The sequence below is a fragment of the Lonchura striata genome, unplaced genomic scaffold, assembly GCF_046129695.1.
Source record: "Lonchura striata isolate bLonStr1 unplaced genomic scaffold, bLonStr1.mat Scaffold_106, whole genome shotgun sequence".
NCBI classification, from domain to species: Eukaryota; Metazoa; Chordata; class Aves; order Passeriformes; family Estrildidae; genus Lonchura; species Lonchura striata.
Window position 1 is genome coordinate 811,336 of NW_027461078.1, and position 18,395 is coordinate 829,730.

The 18,395-nt window shown below is 53.3% G+C and overlaps 1 protein-coding gene across 1 annotated transcript; it reads right to left on the minus strand.

Moving 5' to 3' along the window:
• Positions 1 to 1,907: 1,907 nt before the first annotated feature.
• Positions 1,908 to 17,780, minus strand: LOC110476879 (phosphatidylinositol 4-phosphate 5-kinase type-1 alpha). The gene is made up of 14 exons (XM_077790559.1): positions 17,712 to 17,780; positions 15,807 to 15,841; positions 15,313 to 15,387; positions 13,396 to 13,526; positions 12,722 to 12,839; positions 11,250 to 11,402; positions 8,155 to 8,454; positions 6,712 to 6,917; positions 6,279 to 6,362; positions 6,079 to 6,127; positions 4,203 to 4,287; positions 3,596 to 3,763; positions 2,759 to 2,816; positions 1,908 to 1,971 (listed from the first exon to the last, which is right to left on the minus strand). Exons 1-14 carry the CDS (start codon positions 17,758 to 17,760, stop codon positions 1,908 to 1,910), a joined length of 1,575 nt encoding a protein of 524 aa, XP_077646685.1. The 5' UTR covers positions 17,761 to 17,780.
• Positions 17,781 to 18,395: the final 615 nt, after the last annotated feature.

An 18,395-nucleotide genomic window follows, 5' to 3' on the forward strand; every position in this document is an offset into this window, starting at 1 on the left:
CGGGCTGAGGGACAAATCAGCTTTTCCTAAAAAAAACCAGGATTTTCTCGGCACAAAAAGCACCAAATTCTCAGTTTCTGATAAAAAATCGGGATTTCCCCAGCGGGAATTTGGGAAAAAAAGGAGTTTTTTCCATTAAAAAAAATCAGGGATGGAGCAGAAATCGGCTCCAGCTCTGGAATTTTGGGATTTTGGGGATGGATCCGGGTGGGAAATTCCTCATCCCGGTTTTTTTTTTGTTTTTTTTTTCTTTTTCCTATCCCAAAATCTGCTCCGGGAATTTTGTGGGATTGTCAAGAGCTGTTAAAAAATGGGATTTAGGGATTGGGAAAGTGGGATTTGAGCCGGGATTTTGGAGGGAAATCCTTAAAAAATCCGGGGGGGAATCCCGGGATGGGCTCGGATTCGGAGAATCCAAAAAAATCCCAAAAAAATCCCAAACATTCCCCAAAAAATCCCCAAAAAATCTGCAAAAAATCCCCAAAATTCCCAAAAAAATCCAAAAAATTCTTCCCGGATTGTGGGAAAAGCTTCCCAAAATTCCTGCTGGGAAAAGGGCGGAGGAGCCAGGAGCTTTTCCAGGATTTCTCCTCATTTTTTTCCCTTTTCCAGGGGATTTCCCACGGGAAACCTGGAGGAAATCTGAATAAAAATTAATAATTCATAATTAATAATCCCAGGAATTCCCACAGGGCTGAAAACCGGGATGAGATCCTATGGAAATTCCATGAAATTAAAAAAAAACAAATCGGGATAAAAACCCCAAAAAAGCCAAAATTGACCCAAAAATTTCCCAGAAAAATTCGGCACGGCTCCGATTCCCGCTGGGAATTTTCCAGGAGTTCTCTCCCACTGTTTCATCCCGAAATCTGGGAATTCCTGGGAATTTCAGGTCCCTTTTCCCGAGGTTCCTGTCCCTGTGCTCGGGTTCCAGGGGGAATGCCGACGTTCCCGCTCTCATTCCCGGTTTTCCAGCTCCGGGATCGCTGGGAAAAGGAATTCCCAGGGATTTTGGGATCCATCGGCGCCGATTCACTGCAGAGAGAAAGAAACAGGGAATGAGGGAAAAGTGGGAATGAGGGAAAAGTGGGAATTCTCCCCGTGGAACGTCTGGGGTTTATCCCAAGAATTCCCAGCCCTGGGGAAGGAGGGAGAAATCCGGGAATGCTCCGGGTGGGATTTGGGACGCTCCAGACCCCGAGGCTGAGGGATTTTCCTCCTTTTTGGGCAATTCCCGGGAATCTGGGCGGCCCCAAAGCCTGGAAATTCCCAGGAAATTCCGGGATCCACCCGCCCAGTCCCCCGGAATTCCCGGATTTTTTTTTTTCCATGGAAAACACTCACAAAGCTGATCTCGGTCTCCTGCAGCTCCTCCAGCTCCAGGGGCAGGGAGAGCCCGGGGGATCCGCTGGGAAAGCAACGGGAAAAACGGGAATTCTGGGGGGAAATCCCGGAAATCCCAGCCCTACAGCCCGAGCTCTGCTGCTCCCACGGAATCCCGAGGAAATCCTGGGAAAACCCCCCTGGAAAGCATTGGAAAATCCGGCTTTTCCCATGGAAAACGTGGAGAAAGAGGATATTCCATGAAAATTCCATGGAATTCTTTAGCCAAGAGGGTCCTCGGGAATTCCCAGACTAAAATCCCACGGACAGATGGAATGTTCCAGGATACTTCCTTCTGGGAATTCCCTGGAATTTGTGGATGGAGGGAGCATTCCCTGGGAATACCATGGGAATTCCAGGCCAGGCTGGGAGCAGGACACGTGAACACATCCCGGATTTTGGGAATTTCCCAAAAATTCCTGAGGAATTTTTCCCAGGAATTTCCCTGGGAAAGAAGGGAGCCCGGAAAGCTCCAAATCCCGGGATTTCCTGGAAAAGATTCCGTAAAAACGCCGGATCCGGCCTCACCTGGGCAGGGACGCTCCTGGAGCTGCTCCGGGCCCCGGGTGAACTTCCACCCCCACGGACCTGCGGGAATTCGGGATCAGCCGGGCCCAAACCCGGGAATGATCCCAAATCCGGGAATGATCCCAAATCCGGGAATGATCTCGAACCTTGGGAATGATCCCAAACCTTGGGAATGATCTCGAACCTTGGGAATGATCCCAAACCCCGGGAATGATCCCGAACCTTGGGAATGATCCCAAACCCCGGGAATGATCCCGAACCTTGGGAATGATCCCAAACCTTGGGAATGATCCCAAATCCGGGAATGATCCAAACCCTGGGAATGATCCCAAACCCTGGAAATGATCCCAAACCCTGGAAATGATCCCGAACCTTGGGAATGATCCCAAACCCCGGGAATGATCCCAAACCCTGGAAATGATCCCAAACCCCGGGAATGATCCCAAACCTTGGGAATGATCTCGAACCTTGGGAATGATCCCAAACCCCGGGAATGATCCCAAACCCCCCGGGAACGATCCCGAACCTTGGGAATGATCCTGAACCCCGGGAATGATCCCAAACCCCGGGAATGATCCCAAACCCTTTCCTGATCCCAAACCCCGGGAATGATCCCAAACCCCGGGAATGATCCAAACCCTTGGGAATGATCCCAAACCCCGGGAATGATCCCGAACCCTTTCCTGATCCCAAACCCCGGGAATGATCCAAACCCCGGGAATGATCCAAACCCTTGGGAATGATCCCGAACCTTGGGAATGATCCCGAACCTCGGGAATGATCCCAAACCCCGGGAATGATCCCAAACCCCGGGAATGATCCCAAATCCCTTTTTTCCCAATCCCACCTGCTCGGGGCCGGGGCAGCGCCGGGCAGCGAGCGCGGGAGCACGTCCGGCCGGGAGCCTGCCGGGAAACCGGGAATGGGAAACCGGGAATGGGAACAGGAAACCGGGAATGGGAACGGGAAACCGGGAATGGGAACGGGAAACCGGGAATGGGAACGGGAAACCGGGCATGGGAAACCGGGAATGGGAATGGGAAACCGGGAATGGGAAACCGGGAATGGGAACGGGAAACCGGGAATGGGAAACCGGGAATGGGAAACCAGGAATGGGAACAGGAAACCGGGAATGGGAATGGGAAACTGGGAATGGGATTGGGAATGGGAATGAGATGGGGAATGGGAATGGGATCGGGAATGGGGATAGGAACCTGCAACAGGAAACCAGGAATGGGAAACTGGGAATGGGATTGGGAAGCTGAGAATGGGACACTGGGAATAGGGACAGGAAACTGGGAATGGGAAACCGGGAATGCGATCGGGAAACCGGGGTTGGGAAACCGGGAATGGGAACGAGAACAGGAACGGGAAACTGGGAATGGGAACCGGGAACGGGAAACCGGGAATGAGAAACCGGGAATGGGAACAGGAATGGGAACTGGGAATGGGAACAGGAACTGGGAATGGGAATGGAACCAGGAATGGGAATGGGAAACCGGGAATGCGATCGGGAAACCGGGAGTGGGGACGGGAACCTGCAATGGGAGCAGGACCGGGCTCAGGAAATGGGAACGGAGTCGGGATTTTTGGGATGAAAGGGGGATTCTGTGGGAGGGAAGCAGGGATTTTCGGGATAAGAGGAGGATTTTCGGGATAAGAGCGGGATCTTGGGACAGCTCACCTTGCTCCGGGTCCCCCTCGGGGCCCGGCGGGGCCGCGGCGTCCCCCGGGATCGGGATCGGGATCGGGATCGGGATCGGGGCCGGGATCGGGGCCGGGATCCCGCCCTGGCAGCTCCTCCGGGGCACGGCGCCGCCGCCCCGGCTCTTCTTGGACGGCGAGGGCTTCACTGGGAACGGGAATTCCATGAAAACGGGATCTTCCCGCCACTCCGGGCCACGGAGGAGGAAAAGATCCGTAGGGAAAGCGTTTCCCAGGGAAATCAAAGCGCTTTTTCAGGGAGTTGTTGGGTTTTTTTTTTTTTTTCCCAGGGAGTTTTTAGGGAAAGAGAAGCAGAAGGAAAAGGTTGGAAAAGTGGGGAGGGGGAAAAAAAAATCCCTAAAATATAAAATGCACTTTTCCAACCTTTCCAGGCAATTTTTATGCCATGGAAAAGAACAACGAGCTGAAAAAAAAACCAGGAAAAAGCGATAAAAAAGCAGGAAGAGGGGGGAAAAAAAAAAACCATTAAAAAAGAACTTTTCCAGCCTTTTTTTCGGGGATAGAGAGGGAGAAAAGGTGAAAAAGGCCAGGAAAAATCTGGGAATGCCGGAATTCCGGGCACTCACGTGGGATCCGCCGGAACACCGTGTGGCACATGAAGCGTTGGAAGCGCTCGGCGTAGAAGCTGGGCCGGTGCACGGACACCGTGTCCTGGGGGCCGGGAGAACGGGAATGAGCCCGAAATCCGGGAATTCCGGGAATTCCGGGCAGGACGGGGCGGATCCCGGGGGCTCTGGGAGGAACCGCGGGAAACTCCAGGGGTTTGGGAATCAATTCCCAACATTCCCCACCTGAATTTCCCACCCGGGGATTGCGGGGGGAAATCCCAGGGATTCAAGGAAGGAAATCCCAGGGTTTTGGGAATAAATCCCAGGAATTCATGGGGGGAAATCCCAGGAATTCAGGGTGGGAAATCTCAGGAATTCATGGGGGGAAATCCCAGGAATTCAGGGTGGGAAATCCCAGGAATTCAGGGTGGGAAATCCCAGGGTTTTGGGAACAAATCCCAGGAATTCAGGGTGGGAAATCCCAGGAATTCATGGGGGGAAATCCCAGGAATTCAGGGTGGGAAATCCCAGGAATTCAGGGTGGGAAATCCTAGGGTTTTGGGAACAAATCCCAGCAATTCAGGGTGGGAAATCCCAGGAATTCATGGGGGGAAATCCCAGGAATTCATGGGGGGAAATCCCAGGAATTCAGGGTGGGAAATCCCAGGAATTCATGGGGGGAAATCCCAGGGTTTTGGGAACAAATCCCAGGAATTCATGGGGGGAAATCCCAGGAATTCAGGGTGGGAAATCCCAGGGTTTTGGGAACAAATCCCAGCAATTCAGGGTGGGAAATCCCAGGAATTCATGGGGGGAAATCCCAGGAAGTCATGGGGGGAAATCCCAGGAATTTATAGGGGGAAATCCCAGGAATTCAGGGTGGGAAATCTCAGGAATTCATGGGGGGAAATCCCAGGAATTCATGGGGGGAAATCCCAGGAATTCATGGGGGGAAATCCCAGGAATTCAGGGTGGGAAATCCCAGGGATTCAGGGTGGGAAATCCCAGGAATTCATGGAGGGAAATCCCAGGAATTCAGGGTGGGAAATCCCAGGAATTCATAGGGGGAAATCCCAGGAATTCAGGGTGGGAAATCCCAGGGATTCAGGGTGGGAAATCCCAGGAATTCATGGGGGGAAATCCCAGGAATTCATGGGGGGAAATCCCAGGAATTCAGGGTGGGAAATCCCAGGAATTCATGGGGGGAAATCCCAGGAATTCAGGGTGGGAAATCCCAGGAATTCATGGGGGGAAATCCCAGGAATTCATGGGGGGAAATCCCAGGAATTCATGGGGGGAAATCCCAGGAATTCATAGGGGGAAATCCCAGGAATTCAGGGTGGGAAATCCCAGGAATTCATGGGGGGAAATCCCAGGAATTCATGGGGGGAAATCCCAGGAATTCAGGGTGGGAAATCCCAGGAATTCATGGGGGGAAATCCCAGGAATTCAGGGTGGGAAATCCCAGGAATTCATAGGGGGAAATCCCAGGAATTCAGGGTGGGAAATCCCAGGAATTCATAGGGGGAAATCCCAGGAATTCAGGGTGGGAAATCCCAGGAATTCAGGGTGGGAAATCCCAGGAATTCATGGGGGGAAATCCCAGGAATTCAGGGTGGGAAATCCCAGGGATTCAGGGGGGAAAAATCTTAAAATATGGAATTTCCCTCAAAAGTTAGGGATTTTCCTTTGAAATGGGGAGTTTTCCATAAAGATTGTGGATTTTCCATGAGAAAGTGCCATTTTTCCTTAAAAAGGCCATTTTGCCCTCAAAAGATTCTGCTTTTCTGTAAAACTCCCCATTTGTTCCATTAAAACTCCCATTTTTCCATGGAAATTCCCGTTTTTCCATGGAAATTCCCACTTTTCCCATAGAAATTTGTTTTCCACTCACCCCATCGTGCACCAGGGCCTTCCAGGAGTGCTCGAGCTTCTTCACGAACCTGTGGGGAGGGAATGGAGCAGAAATTCCCAGAAATTCCCATGGAATTCCCGGGACTCAGAGCCCAGTGGAAACTCGTGACCCAGGGGGATCCCAAGGCTTGGGAAATGCGGGTTAATTAACAGGTAATTAAGCAGTCATTGATGAGTGACCTGTAGGACTGCAGGACATCGATGATGCCGATGAAGAGCAGCAGCCGCTCCCCCCGGGAATTCCTGGCGGGAATTCCGCCCATCCTGGGAAAACGGGGAGCAGGGAACGGGTCAGGAATGGCAATGGGGTCGGGGAATGAGGAATGGGATCGGGAATGGGGAACGGATCCCAGTAAACTCCAGTCCATCCCAGTGACTCCCAGTGACTCCCAGTCCATCCCAGTGACTCCCAGTGACTCCCAGTCCATCCCAGTCCATCCCAGTGACTCCCAGTGACTCCAGTCCATCCCAGTGACTCCCGGTCCATCCCAGTGACTCCCAGTGACTCCCAGTCCATCCCCAGTGACTCCCAGTCCATCCCAGTAAACTCCAGTCCATCCCAGTGACTCCCAGTCCATCCCAGTCCATCCCAGCCCCTCCCAGCCCCTCTCACTGGTCGTCAGTGTGGATGGGTCCCCCTCTCGGCGCCTCGCCCTGGATGGACTCCATGGCGGTGGAGTAGAGCGCTCTCTGCGCCGCGGGCCGGCCGCGCCCGTCGCCCGGGCGCTGCCCCGCGGCCGCGCGCTCGCGCTGCGCCTGCTCCAGGCTGTGGATGGCCACCAGCAGGCTGTAGTCCATGATCTTGAAGCTCTGCAGCACCTGCAGGGCGGGAGAGGCACGAGCCCCGTGAAGAAACCCCACAGCACCCCGAATTCCCCCAAAAACTGATTAAAAACCACACAGCACCCCGAATTCCCCCCAAAAACCGATTAAAAACCCCACAACACCCCGAATTCCCCCAAAAAACTGATTAAAAACCCCATAACGCCCCAAATTCCCCCCAAAAACTGATTAAAAAACCCCACAACACCCCGAATTCCCCTCAAAACCAATAACAAAACCCCAGAACCCCCCGATTCACCCCTAAAACCCCATGAAAGCCCCCCGAACACCCTGATTCCCCTCCAAAACCAATATCAGAACCCCAGAACGTCCCAATTTCCCCCAAAAACCCCACAAACACCCCCTGAACCCCCTGATTTCCCCCAGAAGCCAATAACAGAACTCCAGAACGCCCCGATTTCCACTGAAAACCCCATGAGAGCCCCCAGAACCCCCTGATTCCCCCCCAAAACCCCATGAAAGCCCCCCGAACACCCTGATTTCCACTGAAAACCCCATGAACACCCCCCAAACCCCCCGATTTCCCCCTAAAACCAATAACAGAACTCCAGAACCCCCCGATTCCTCCCCAAAACCCCATGAACATGCCCCGAACCCCCCAATTTCCCCCCAAAACCCAATATCAAAACTCCAGAACCCCCCGATTCCCCTGAAAACCCCATGAAAACCTCCAGAATGCCCCAATTTCCCCCCCAAAACCAATATCAGAACCCCAGAACCCCCCGATTCCTCCCCAAAACCCCACAAACACCCCCTGAACCCCCCGATTTCCCTCCAAAACCAATATCAGAACCCCAGAACGCCCCGATTCCCCCCCAAAACCCCATGAACACCCCCTGAACCCCCCGATTCCCCCCCAAAACCACTATCAGAACTCCAGAACCCCCCGATTCCCCCCCAAAACCAATATCAGAACCCCAGACCCCCCCAATTCCCCTGAAAACCCCATGAAAACCTCCAGAACCCCCCGATTTCCCCCCCAAAACCCAATAACAGAACCCCAGACCCCCCCAATTCCCCTGAAAACCCCACGAACACCCTCCGAACCCCCCGATTTCCCCCCAAAACCAATAACAGAACTCCAGAACCCCCCGATTCCCCCCCAAAACCCAATATCAGAACTCCAGAACCCCCCGATTCCCCCCCAAAACCCAATAACAAACCCCCAGAACCCCCCGACTCCCCCCGGCACGCGCCCGAGCCCGCCGCGGACCAGGCAGTCGCGCTGCAGCGTCTTGCACAGGGCGCTGTGCATGTCGGCGTCCAGGAAGAGCCCGTCGGGCAGGTCCTGCAGGAAGTCCAGGTCCTTGAAGGTGGGGCAGGGCTTGTCGCGCTCGCGGGCCGAGGCGCGGCGCTTGCAGGTGGAGCCCTTGAGGTCGTACTTGAGGTGCATGCGCACGGAGCGCGGCAGCAGGTTGTTCATGACGGCGATGCGGATGTTGCGCCCGCCCGCCTGCACGCAGTACAGCCCGTAGAACTTGGGCAGCAGCGTGCGCGGGTTCTGGTTCAGGTTCTGCGGGGATGGGGATGGGGACGGGTCAGGGGCGGCGTGGCAGAGCGGGGACAGATTCCGAGTGGAGGTTCTGGTGAGGTTTGAACTAAAGGGATGGCTGCTGGAATCTGTACTGAAGGAATTCCGACTGGAATCTGTGCTGAAGGAACTACCACTGGAATCTGTACTGAAGGAATTCCGACTGGAATCTGCACTAAAGGAACTCCTACTGAAGTTTGTACTAAAGGAATTCCGACTGGAATCTGTACTGAAGGAATTCCGACTGGAATCCGTACTGAAGGAATTCCGACTGGAATCTGTACTGAAGGAATTCCGACTGGAATCTGTGCTGAAGGAACTACCACTGGAATCTGTACTGAAGGAACTACCACTGGAATCTGTACTGAAGGAATTCCGACTGGAATCTGTACTAAAGGAATTCCGACTGGAATCTGTACTGAAGGAACTACCACTGGAATCTGTACTGAAGGAATTCCGACTGGAATCTGTACTGAAGGAACTACCACTGGAATCTGTACTGAAGGAATTCCGACTGGAATCTGTACTGAAGGAACTACCACTGGAATCTGTACTGAAGGAATTCCGACTGGAATCTGTACTGAAGGAACTACCACTGGAATCTGTACTGAAGGAACTACCACTGGAATCTGTACTAAAGGAATTCCGACTGGAATCTGTGCTGAAGGAAATCCTACTGAAGATCCTATCGGAATTTGTACTAAAGAAACTCATACTGAAGTTTGTACTAAAGGAATTCCCACTGGAATCTGTACTGAAGGAATTCCGACTGGAATCTGTACTGAAGGAATTCCTACTGAAGATTCTATGAGAATTTGTACTAAAGGAATTCCTACTGAAGATCCTATCAGAATTTGAACTAAAGAAATTCCTACTGAAGTTTGTACTGAAGAAATTCCAACTGGAATCTGTACTAAAGGAATTCCTACTGAAGATCCTATGAGAATTTGTACTAAAGAAACTCATACTGAAGTTTGTACTAAAGGAATTCCGACTGGAATCTGTACTGAAGGAACTACCACTGGAATCTGTACTGAAGGAACTACCACTGGAATCTGTACTAAAGGAATTCCGACTGGAATCTGCACTAAAGGAATTCCTACTGAAGATCCTATCGGAATTTGTACTAAAGGAATTGCTACTGAAGTTTGTACTAAAGAAATTCCAACTGGAATCTGTACTAAAGAAATTCCTACTGAAGACCCTGTGAGAATTTTTACTAAAGAAATTCCTATTGAAGTTCCTAAGAGAATTTGTACTAAAGGAATTCCTACTGAAGTTTGTACTAAAGAAATTCCTACTGGAATTTGTACTAAAGGAATTCCTACTGAAGATCCTGTGAGAATTTTTACTAAAGAAATTCCTATTGAAGTTCCTATGAGAATTTGTACTGAAGGAATTCCTACTGAAGATTCTATGAGAATTTGTACTAAAGGAATTCCTACTGAAGTTTGTACTAAAGAAATTCCTACTGGAATTTGTACTAAAGGAATTCCAACTGGAATTTGTACTGAAGAAACTAGCACTGAAATTTGTACTAAAGAAATTCCTACTGGAATTCGTACTAAAGAAATTCCTATTGAAGGTCCTATGAGAACTAAAGAAATCCATACTGAAGTTTGTACTAAAGAAATTCCTACTGGAATTTGGACTAAATTAATTACTACTGAAGTTTCTGCTGAAATTTGTACTGAAGAAATTCCTACTGAAAGTTGTACTAAAGGAATTCCTACTGGAATTTGTACTAAAGAAATTCCTACTGGAATTTGTACTAAAGAATCCTACTGAAAATTGTACTAAAGAAATTCCTACTGAAGTTTCCGTGGCTGAAATTTGTACTAAAGAAATTGCCACTGAAATTTGTACTACAGAAATTACCACTGAAGTTTGTACTAAAGAAATTCCTACTGAAATTTATACTAAAGAAATCCCTACTGGAATTTGTACTAAAGAAGTTTCTACTGAAGTTCCTATGAGAATTTGTACCAAAGGAATTCCTACTGAAGTTTCTACTGGAATTTGTACTAAAGAAACACCTACTGAAGTTTCTTCTGCTAAAATTTGTACTGAAAATTTTACAGAAGTTTCTATTAAAATTTCCACTAAAATCTCTTTCTACAAAAATTTCTACCAAAATTTCTACTAAAATTTCTATAGAAATTTCTACTAAAATTTCTACAGAAGTTTCTACTAAAATTTCTACTGACGTTTCTATGAAAATTTCTACTAAAATTTCTACAGAAATGTATATTAAAATTCCTAGAGAAATTCCTATGATTTCTAATTCCGCTCTGTGGGTTTTTGGGGTTTTCCATGGATTGTTGGGGTTTTCCATGGATTGTTGGGGTTTTCCATGGATTGCTGGGGTTTTCCATGGATTGTTGGGGTTTTCCATGGATTGCTGGGGTTTTCCATGGATTGTTGGGGTTTTCCATGGGTTTTTGGGGTTTTCCATGGGTTTTTGGGGTTTTCCATGGATTGTTGGGGTTTTCCATGGATTGTTGGGGTTTTCCATGGGTTTTTGGGGTTTTCCATGGGTTTTTGGGGTTTTCCATGGATTGTTGGGGTTTTCCATGGATTGCTGGGGTTTCCCATGAACCGTTGGAGGTTTTCCATGGATTCCTGGTGTTTTGGGCTTGGAAAGGGCCCCAACCCAGAGCCGCCAGCCCAAGACTGCTGCCTCCAGCCATGTGAAGGAGTTTGCAGGGATTTCCTGGGAATTCCCAAGGAATTCCCGAGGATTTCCCGGGGGATTCCTGGCATTCCCGAGCTCTCACCATGTAGTACCCGGGCAGGAGCTTCTGCAGGAACTCGGCCTCCTTGTGCTGCACGGTTTTGATGATGAACTCGTCGTCGCTGGAGACGTAGAAGAGCGAGCCGCTGGCGCCCGAGTTGGAGAGCTCGATCAGGGGCTCGCTGCAGAGCGAGCACTGCGGGGACAGGGAACGGGAATGGGAATGGGAATGGGATTGGGAATGGGTACTGGGAATGGGATTGGGAATGGGATTGGGAACGGGGATTGGCGCCCGAGTTGGAGAGCTCGATCAGGGGCTCGCTGCAGAGCGAGCACTGCGGGGACAGGGAACGGGAATGGGATTAGGAATGGGAATGGGATTGGGACTGGGATTGGGAATGGGTACTGGGAATGGGATTGGGAACGGGATTGGGAACGGGGATTGGCGCCCGAGTTGGAGAGCTCGATCAGGGGCTCGCTGCAGAGCGAGCACTGCGGGGACAGGGAACGGGAATGGGATTAGGAATGGGAATGGGATTGGGACTGGGATTGGGAATGGGTACTGGGAATGGGATTGGGAACGGGATTGGGAACGGGGATTGGCGCCCGAGTTGGAGAGCTCGATCAGGGGCTCGCTGCAGAGCGAGCACTGCGGGGACAGGGAACGGGAATGGGAATGGGAACGGGAATGGGTACTGGGAATGGGATTGGGTACTGGGAACTGGGAATGGGATTGGGTACTGGGAATGGGATTGGAACGGGGATTGGGAATGGGATTGGGAATGGGATTGGAACAGGGATTGGTGCCCGAGTTGGAGAGCTCGATCAGGGGCTCGCTGCAGAGCGAGCACTGTGGGGACAGGGAACGGGAATGGGATTGGGAATGGGAATGGGATTGGGACTGGGATTGGGAATGGGTACTGGGAACTGGGAATGGGAATGGGATTGGGTACTGGGAATGGGATTGGGAACGGGGATTGGAACGGGGATTGGGAATGGGATTGGGAATGGGGATTGGCGCCCGAGTTGGAGAGCTCGATCAGGGGCTCGCTGCAGAGCGAGCACTGTGGGGACAGGGAACGGGAATGGGATTGGGATTGGGAACGGGAATGGGTACTGGGAATGGGATTGGGTACTGGGAATGGGATTGGGAACGGGATTGGGAACGGGGATTGGTGCCCGAGTTGGAGAGCTCGATCAGGGGCTCGCTGCAGAGCGAGCACTGCGGGGACAGCGCGTTGGGAACGGGATCAGGGATGGGACTGGGAATGGGATTGGGGATTGGGAACAGGAATAGGGATTGGGATGAAAATGGGGTGGGATTGGGCTGGGCATGGGCTGGAAATGGTCTGGGGTTGGGCTGGGAAAAGCGGAAAAGAGAATTTCAAGGAAGTCCAGAGAAGGAAAAAAGGAAACCAGAAAAGGAGAAGGAAACTTTAGGGAAGGGAAAAAGGGAAAAGGGAATTCCAGGGAAGGGAAAAGGGGAAGGCAAAGGGAATTCGGCGCCCAGCTCACCAGGTAGTCGTCGGGGCGGATCCCGAAGAGCTCCCGGAAGTAGCGGAAGGCCACGGGCGCGTAGGTCTTGAAGCGGAAATCGTTGTAGTGGTGGGCGGGGGTCAGGTTGCTGCCCTCGCTGCGGGGACACGGAACGTTCCGGACGGGATCCGCGGGACGGGATCCACGGGATGGGATGGATGGGATCCACGGGATCCACGGGATGGGATCCATGGCATGGGATGGGATCCATGGGATGGGATGGGATCCATGGCATGGGATGGGATCCATGGCATGGGATGGGATCCATGGCATGGGATGGGATGGGATGGGATGGGATGGGATGGGATGGGATGGGATGGGATGGGATGGGCTGGGATCCATGGGATGGGATGGGATAGGATCAATGGGATGGGTTCCATGGGATGGGTTCCATGGGATGGGTTCCATGGGATGGGATCCATGGGATGGGATGGGATGGGATGGGATGGGATGGGATGGGATGGGATGGGATGGGATGGGATGGGATGGGATGGGATGGGATGGGATGGGACTGAAGGGATGGGATCAATGGGATGGGATGGGATCCATGCGATGGGTTCCATGGGATGGGACCCATGGGATGGGATCCATGGGATGGGATGGGACTGAAGGGATGGGACATTCCGGAGGCGGGCTGGCCCCGGAGCGCCCACCTGGGGAAGAAGATGCTCTCCACGACGTAGAAGTCCTGCATGAGCACGTCGCGCTCGGGCTTGGTGCTCAGGCTGCCCACGGTGTAGGTGATGCCCAGCTGGATGGCGCCCTTCAGCGCCGACGACGTGGTCTGGGAACGGGAACGGGTGACAGCGGGAACGGCGACACGGGAAAACAGCGGGAATGGGAACGGGGACACGGGAAAACAGCGGGAATGGGAACGGGGTAATGGGGTGACAGTGGGAACGGGGACACAGGAACAACGGGAAAACAGCGGGAATGGGAACGGGGACACGGGAAGAACAGCGGGAATGGGAACGGGGTGACAGCGGGAACGGCGACACGGGAAAACAGCGGGAATGGGAACGGGGTGACAGCTGGAACGGGGACACGGGAAAACAGCGGGAATGGGAACGGGGTGACAGCAGGAACGGGGACACGGGAAAACAGCGGGAATGGGAACGGGGTGACAGCAGGAACGGGGACACGGGAACAACAGCGGGAATGGGAACGGGGACACGGGAACAACAGCAGGAATGGGAACAGGAACACAGGAACAACAGCAGGAATGGGAACGGGGACACGGGAACAACAGCGGGAATGGGAACGGGAACACAGGAACAACAGCAGGAATGGGAACGGGGACACGGGAACAACAGCGGGAATGGGAACGGGAACGGCGTGACAGCTGGAACGGGGACACGGGAACAACAGCGGGAATGGGAACGGGGACACGGGAACAACAGCGGGAATGGGAATGGGGACAATGGGGTTACAGCGGGAACGGTGACACGGGAACAACAGGAACAACAGCGGGAATGGGAATGGGGTAACAGCAGGAACGGGGACACGGGAATAACGGGAAAACAGCGGGAATGGGAACGGGGACAATGGGGACAATGGGGTTACAGCGGGAACGGGGACACGGGAACAACAGGAAAACAGCGGGAATGGGAACGGGAATGGGAACAGGGACAATGGGGACAATGGGGTTACAGCGGGAACAGGGAAACGGGAACAACGGGAACAACAGCGGGAATGGGAACGGGGTGACAGTGGGAAGGGGGACACGGGAACAACGGGAAAACAGCAGGAATGGGAACGGGGACAATGGGGTTACAGCAGGAACAGGGACACGGGAATAACAGCGGGAATGGGAACGGGGACAATGGGGACAATGGGGTGACAGTGGGAACGGGGACACGGGAACAACAGGAAAACAGCGGGAATGGGAATGGGGTAACAGGGTTACAGTGGGAATGGGGAAACGGGAAAAACGGGAAAACAGCGAGAATGGGAATGGGGACAACAGGAAAAATGGGAATAACAGCGGGAATGGGAATGGGGCTAACAGGGTTACAGCGGGAACGGGAAAACGGGAACAACAGGGAAACAGCGGGAATGGGCACAACAGGGACAACGGGGTTACAGCGGGAATGGGAACGGAGGGGATTACAGCAGGAATGGGAATGGGAATGGGAGTGGGAATGGGAATGGAATGGGACCGGACAAGGGTTACAGCAGGAATGGGAATGGGAACAATGGGATTGCAGTAGGAATGGGGCTGGGAACGGGAATTACAGCAAGAGTGGGAACTACAGTGGGAATGGGGCTGGGAATGGCCGGGGTGCAGCAGGAACAGGAAAAACAGGATGGGAATGGGAGAGATTTGATGGGAATGGTAACAGGAGCTCAGTGGGAATTCAGTGGGAATTCAGTGGGAATGGGAAGGATCCAACAGGAACAGACAGAATTCAGTGGGAACAGGAGGAATTCAATGGCAATTAAAATCGGAAAAAAGCCCCAAAAATTCCCTTCTTCTGTCACTTCCGTTGTTTCCGTGGAATCTCTTCTCATTCCCACAGCAATCCTGGGCAAAATTCCTTGGGAAAAGCGAATAAAAAGTGGGAATTTACCTTTTTGTAGGTGGTCTCCCCTGTGGAATCCACTCCTCTGTGGCCTTTCCGGATGGTTTGGGATCCTCCCGGCATCTTGGGAAAAGAAAAAATGGGAAGAGAGAGAAAAATGAGAAAATTTTATTTCTTCCAGGATTTTTCCCATCCAAAACCTCCTGGAAAAGTTTGGTTTTATTCCTGGAATCCATGGAAAGCTAGGCTGGGTTTCCCCCCATGGTAATTCCAAGGTTCCAGAAGGAATTTTAGGAAAGCTGAGAATCCAAATCCGGTGATTCCTGGCCCAGGGATCCAAGGATTCATCCAGGAGTTGTAAAATTGAATTTTTCCAAGGATTTTGGAGGTGGTTCCAGGATAAATTTGGGTTTTGGAGCAGGAATTCCCTTGGGAAGGGTAAATCCCCAAAATTCCCATGGGAGAAGCTGCCAGGGTCAGGCAGGCTTGCATAAAAGAGCAGGAAAAGCTGGAATTTGGGAATTTTCCAGGCTGGAACTCACCTCAGGAGTCAGGGATTTCTTGAAGGTGTTGGATCCTGCCAAAAGAAAGGGAAAATCCACGCTCAGAGAGGATCGATCCCAGGAAAGCAGGGGAAAATCCCAGCAAAACCCCAGGAAAAATCCCACAAAAACTGGGAAAAACCCTACAAAACACAAAAACACAATTATCCCGCCCACATACGCTGCTCTCCTGGGGTTCATGACTCCAAATTCCCAAAAAACCCCACGGATGCAGAGCCAGAAAATCAGGGATCAGGCCACAGATCCTTCCAGGGAAAACCGAGGAGCAGGGAACTCCTTCCCAGATGGAATCTCCATGGACCTGGGCCCAACACTTAAGGTGGAAAAGGAGATTTGGAGCTGGAAAAAGTGGGATAAAGGGCTGGATTCCCCCAGGAACCCCGCCAAGTTCAGGAAAAGGCAGGAAAAGGAAAAACGCCGGCTCTAAAAGCCGAAAGTTTGCTTTTTTATCCCAGAAAAAAGGCTCCGAGCCGGCGAATTCCTGATTTTTCTTTTCCAGCCCTTTCCCTGGCTGCTTTTCCCGCTGAGCCAGACAAACCCCGCGGGTCTGCTGCCCATTCCCGGCTCTTCCCGGGATTTTTCTGGGAATTCGGGATCCCCGCGAGCCCTGCCCACCCCCGTGAGTCACCGGACGGGAACGGGAATCGGATTTCCCTGGCACCAACAAACTTCTCCCTCCCCGCCCCAGTCCCACTCTGCTTTTCCTTTTTTTTTGGGAATTTCGGGCCTCTGGAGTGCCCCCCGTGCGTTCCCGGGTGTTCCACAGGGAAAGGGAAGCTCGGAATTCGGATTTTCCAGGGAAAATCTGGGCCCAGCCACCCCCCACGGCACCTCAGACACCCCCAGATCCCCCAAAATTCCCTCAGGAAGCTCCAAGCCCCCTCCCCAAAAAAGTTCCCCCACAAAATAACCTCATAAAGACCCCAAAACTCCCCCTCAGCCCCACAGTTCTACATCCCCCAAAAAACCCTAAAGACCCCCAAAAATCCTCCTCAGCCCCTGAGCTCTATGCCCCAAAAAACCCTGAAGACCCCCAAAAATCCCCCTCAGCCCCACAGTTCTACACCCCCAAAAGAGACCCCCAAAACCCCCTCAGTCTCCCAGCCATAACCCACCCACAACCCCAAAGACCCCCCAAAAAACCCCTCACGACCCCAGACCCCTCATAACCCCCAAATCCCCCTCAGAACACCTCAAATCAACTTCATAACCCCCAAATCCTCCTCAAAGCCCCCAAATCTCCCTCATAACCCGCCAAATCCCCCTCATTACACCCATATCCCCCCATAACCCCCCAAATCTCCCTCATAACCCCCCAAATCCCCCTCATTACACCCATATCCCCCCATAACCCCCCAAATCTCCCTCATAACCCCCAAATCCCCCTCATAACCCCCAAATCCCCCAATAACCCCCACCCAGACCCCTCATAACCCCTCAGATCCTCTTCATAATCCCCAAATCCCCCTCATTACAACCATATTCCCCCATAACCCCCCAAATCTCCCTCAGAACCCCTCAAATCCCCCTCATTACCCCCAAATCCCCCAATAACCCCCACCCAGACCCCTCATAACCCCTCAAATCCTCTTCATAATCCCCAAATCCCCCTCATAAACCCCCAAATCCCCCTCAAAACCCCCCAGACCTCTCATTACCACCCAAATGCCCCTCAGAACCCCTCCAGGCCTCCTCATTACCCCCAAATCCCCCTCAAAACACCTCAAATCCCCCTCACGACCCCCCAAGAGCCCCCCTCAGCCCCCCACGCCCTCAGAGCCCCCTCGCCCCCGCGCTCCCCCCGCATGCCCCGGCGCCCCCAGAGCCGCCCAGGCCCCTCCCCGGGCCCCGGCCCCCGCTCCGGGCCCCGTTCCCGGCCGGTACCGCCGGGGCCGCCGCCGCTGCCGCCGGGCTCGGGCCCCGCCGCCGCCATCTTGGAGCGCGCGCTGCGCCCCCGCCCGCCGCGCCCGGCCCCGCCCCCGCCCCGCGGGCCCCGCCCCTTTCCGCGCAGACCACGCCCCCCGCCCATTGACAAGGCTTTGTGTGCGGGCACGGACACGCCCACCCGCGGCGAGGCCACGCCCCTCGCGGCTAAACCACGCCTCTTCTTCCTCTCGGCGCGAAACCACGCCCCCTCCGCGCTGAGCGCCGCCAATCAGGCGCGGCCACGCCCCTTTCTGTGCTAAACCCCGCCCCTCGCGGCGCGCCCCACGCGGCCGCGGGCGGTGTGGGGGGGAGCGGGGGCCACGCGGGCGGGCCCGCACGGCGCATGCGCAGCTCGGGGCCCCGCTGGGTCGCGTGGCGGGCGGCGCGTGGGTCGGGGTGACGTCACATGTTGAATGACGTCACCGTTCTGCACCACACTCCCAGTCAGTGACGTCACGGGAACACACCCCCGTCCTGTGACGTCACAGCGCAGGCTCTTGCACCTCTGCCCTATTACGTCACAGAGCTCCGGCCCTGCCTGTGACGTCACAGCTCACCCGCCCCGTGACATCAGCGCACCCATGGCGTCACCACACATCTGATGCCACCATGCGCATAGTATCGTCACACCCATGACGTCAC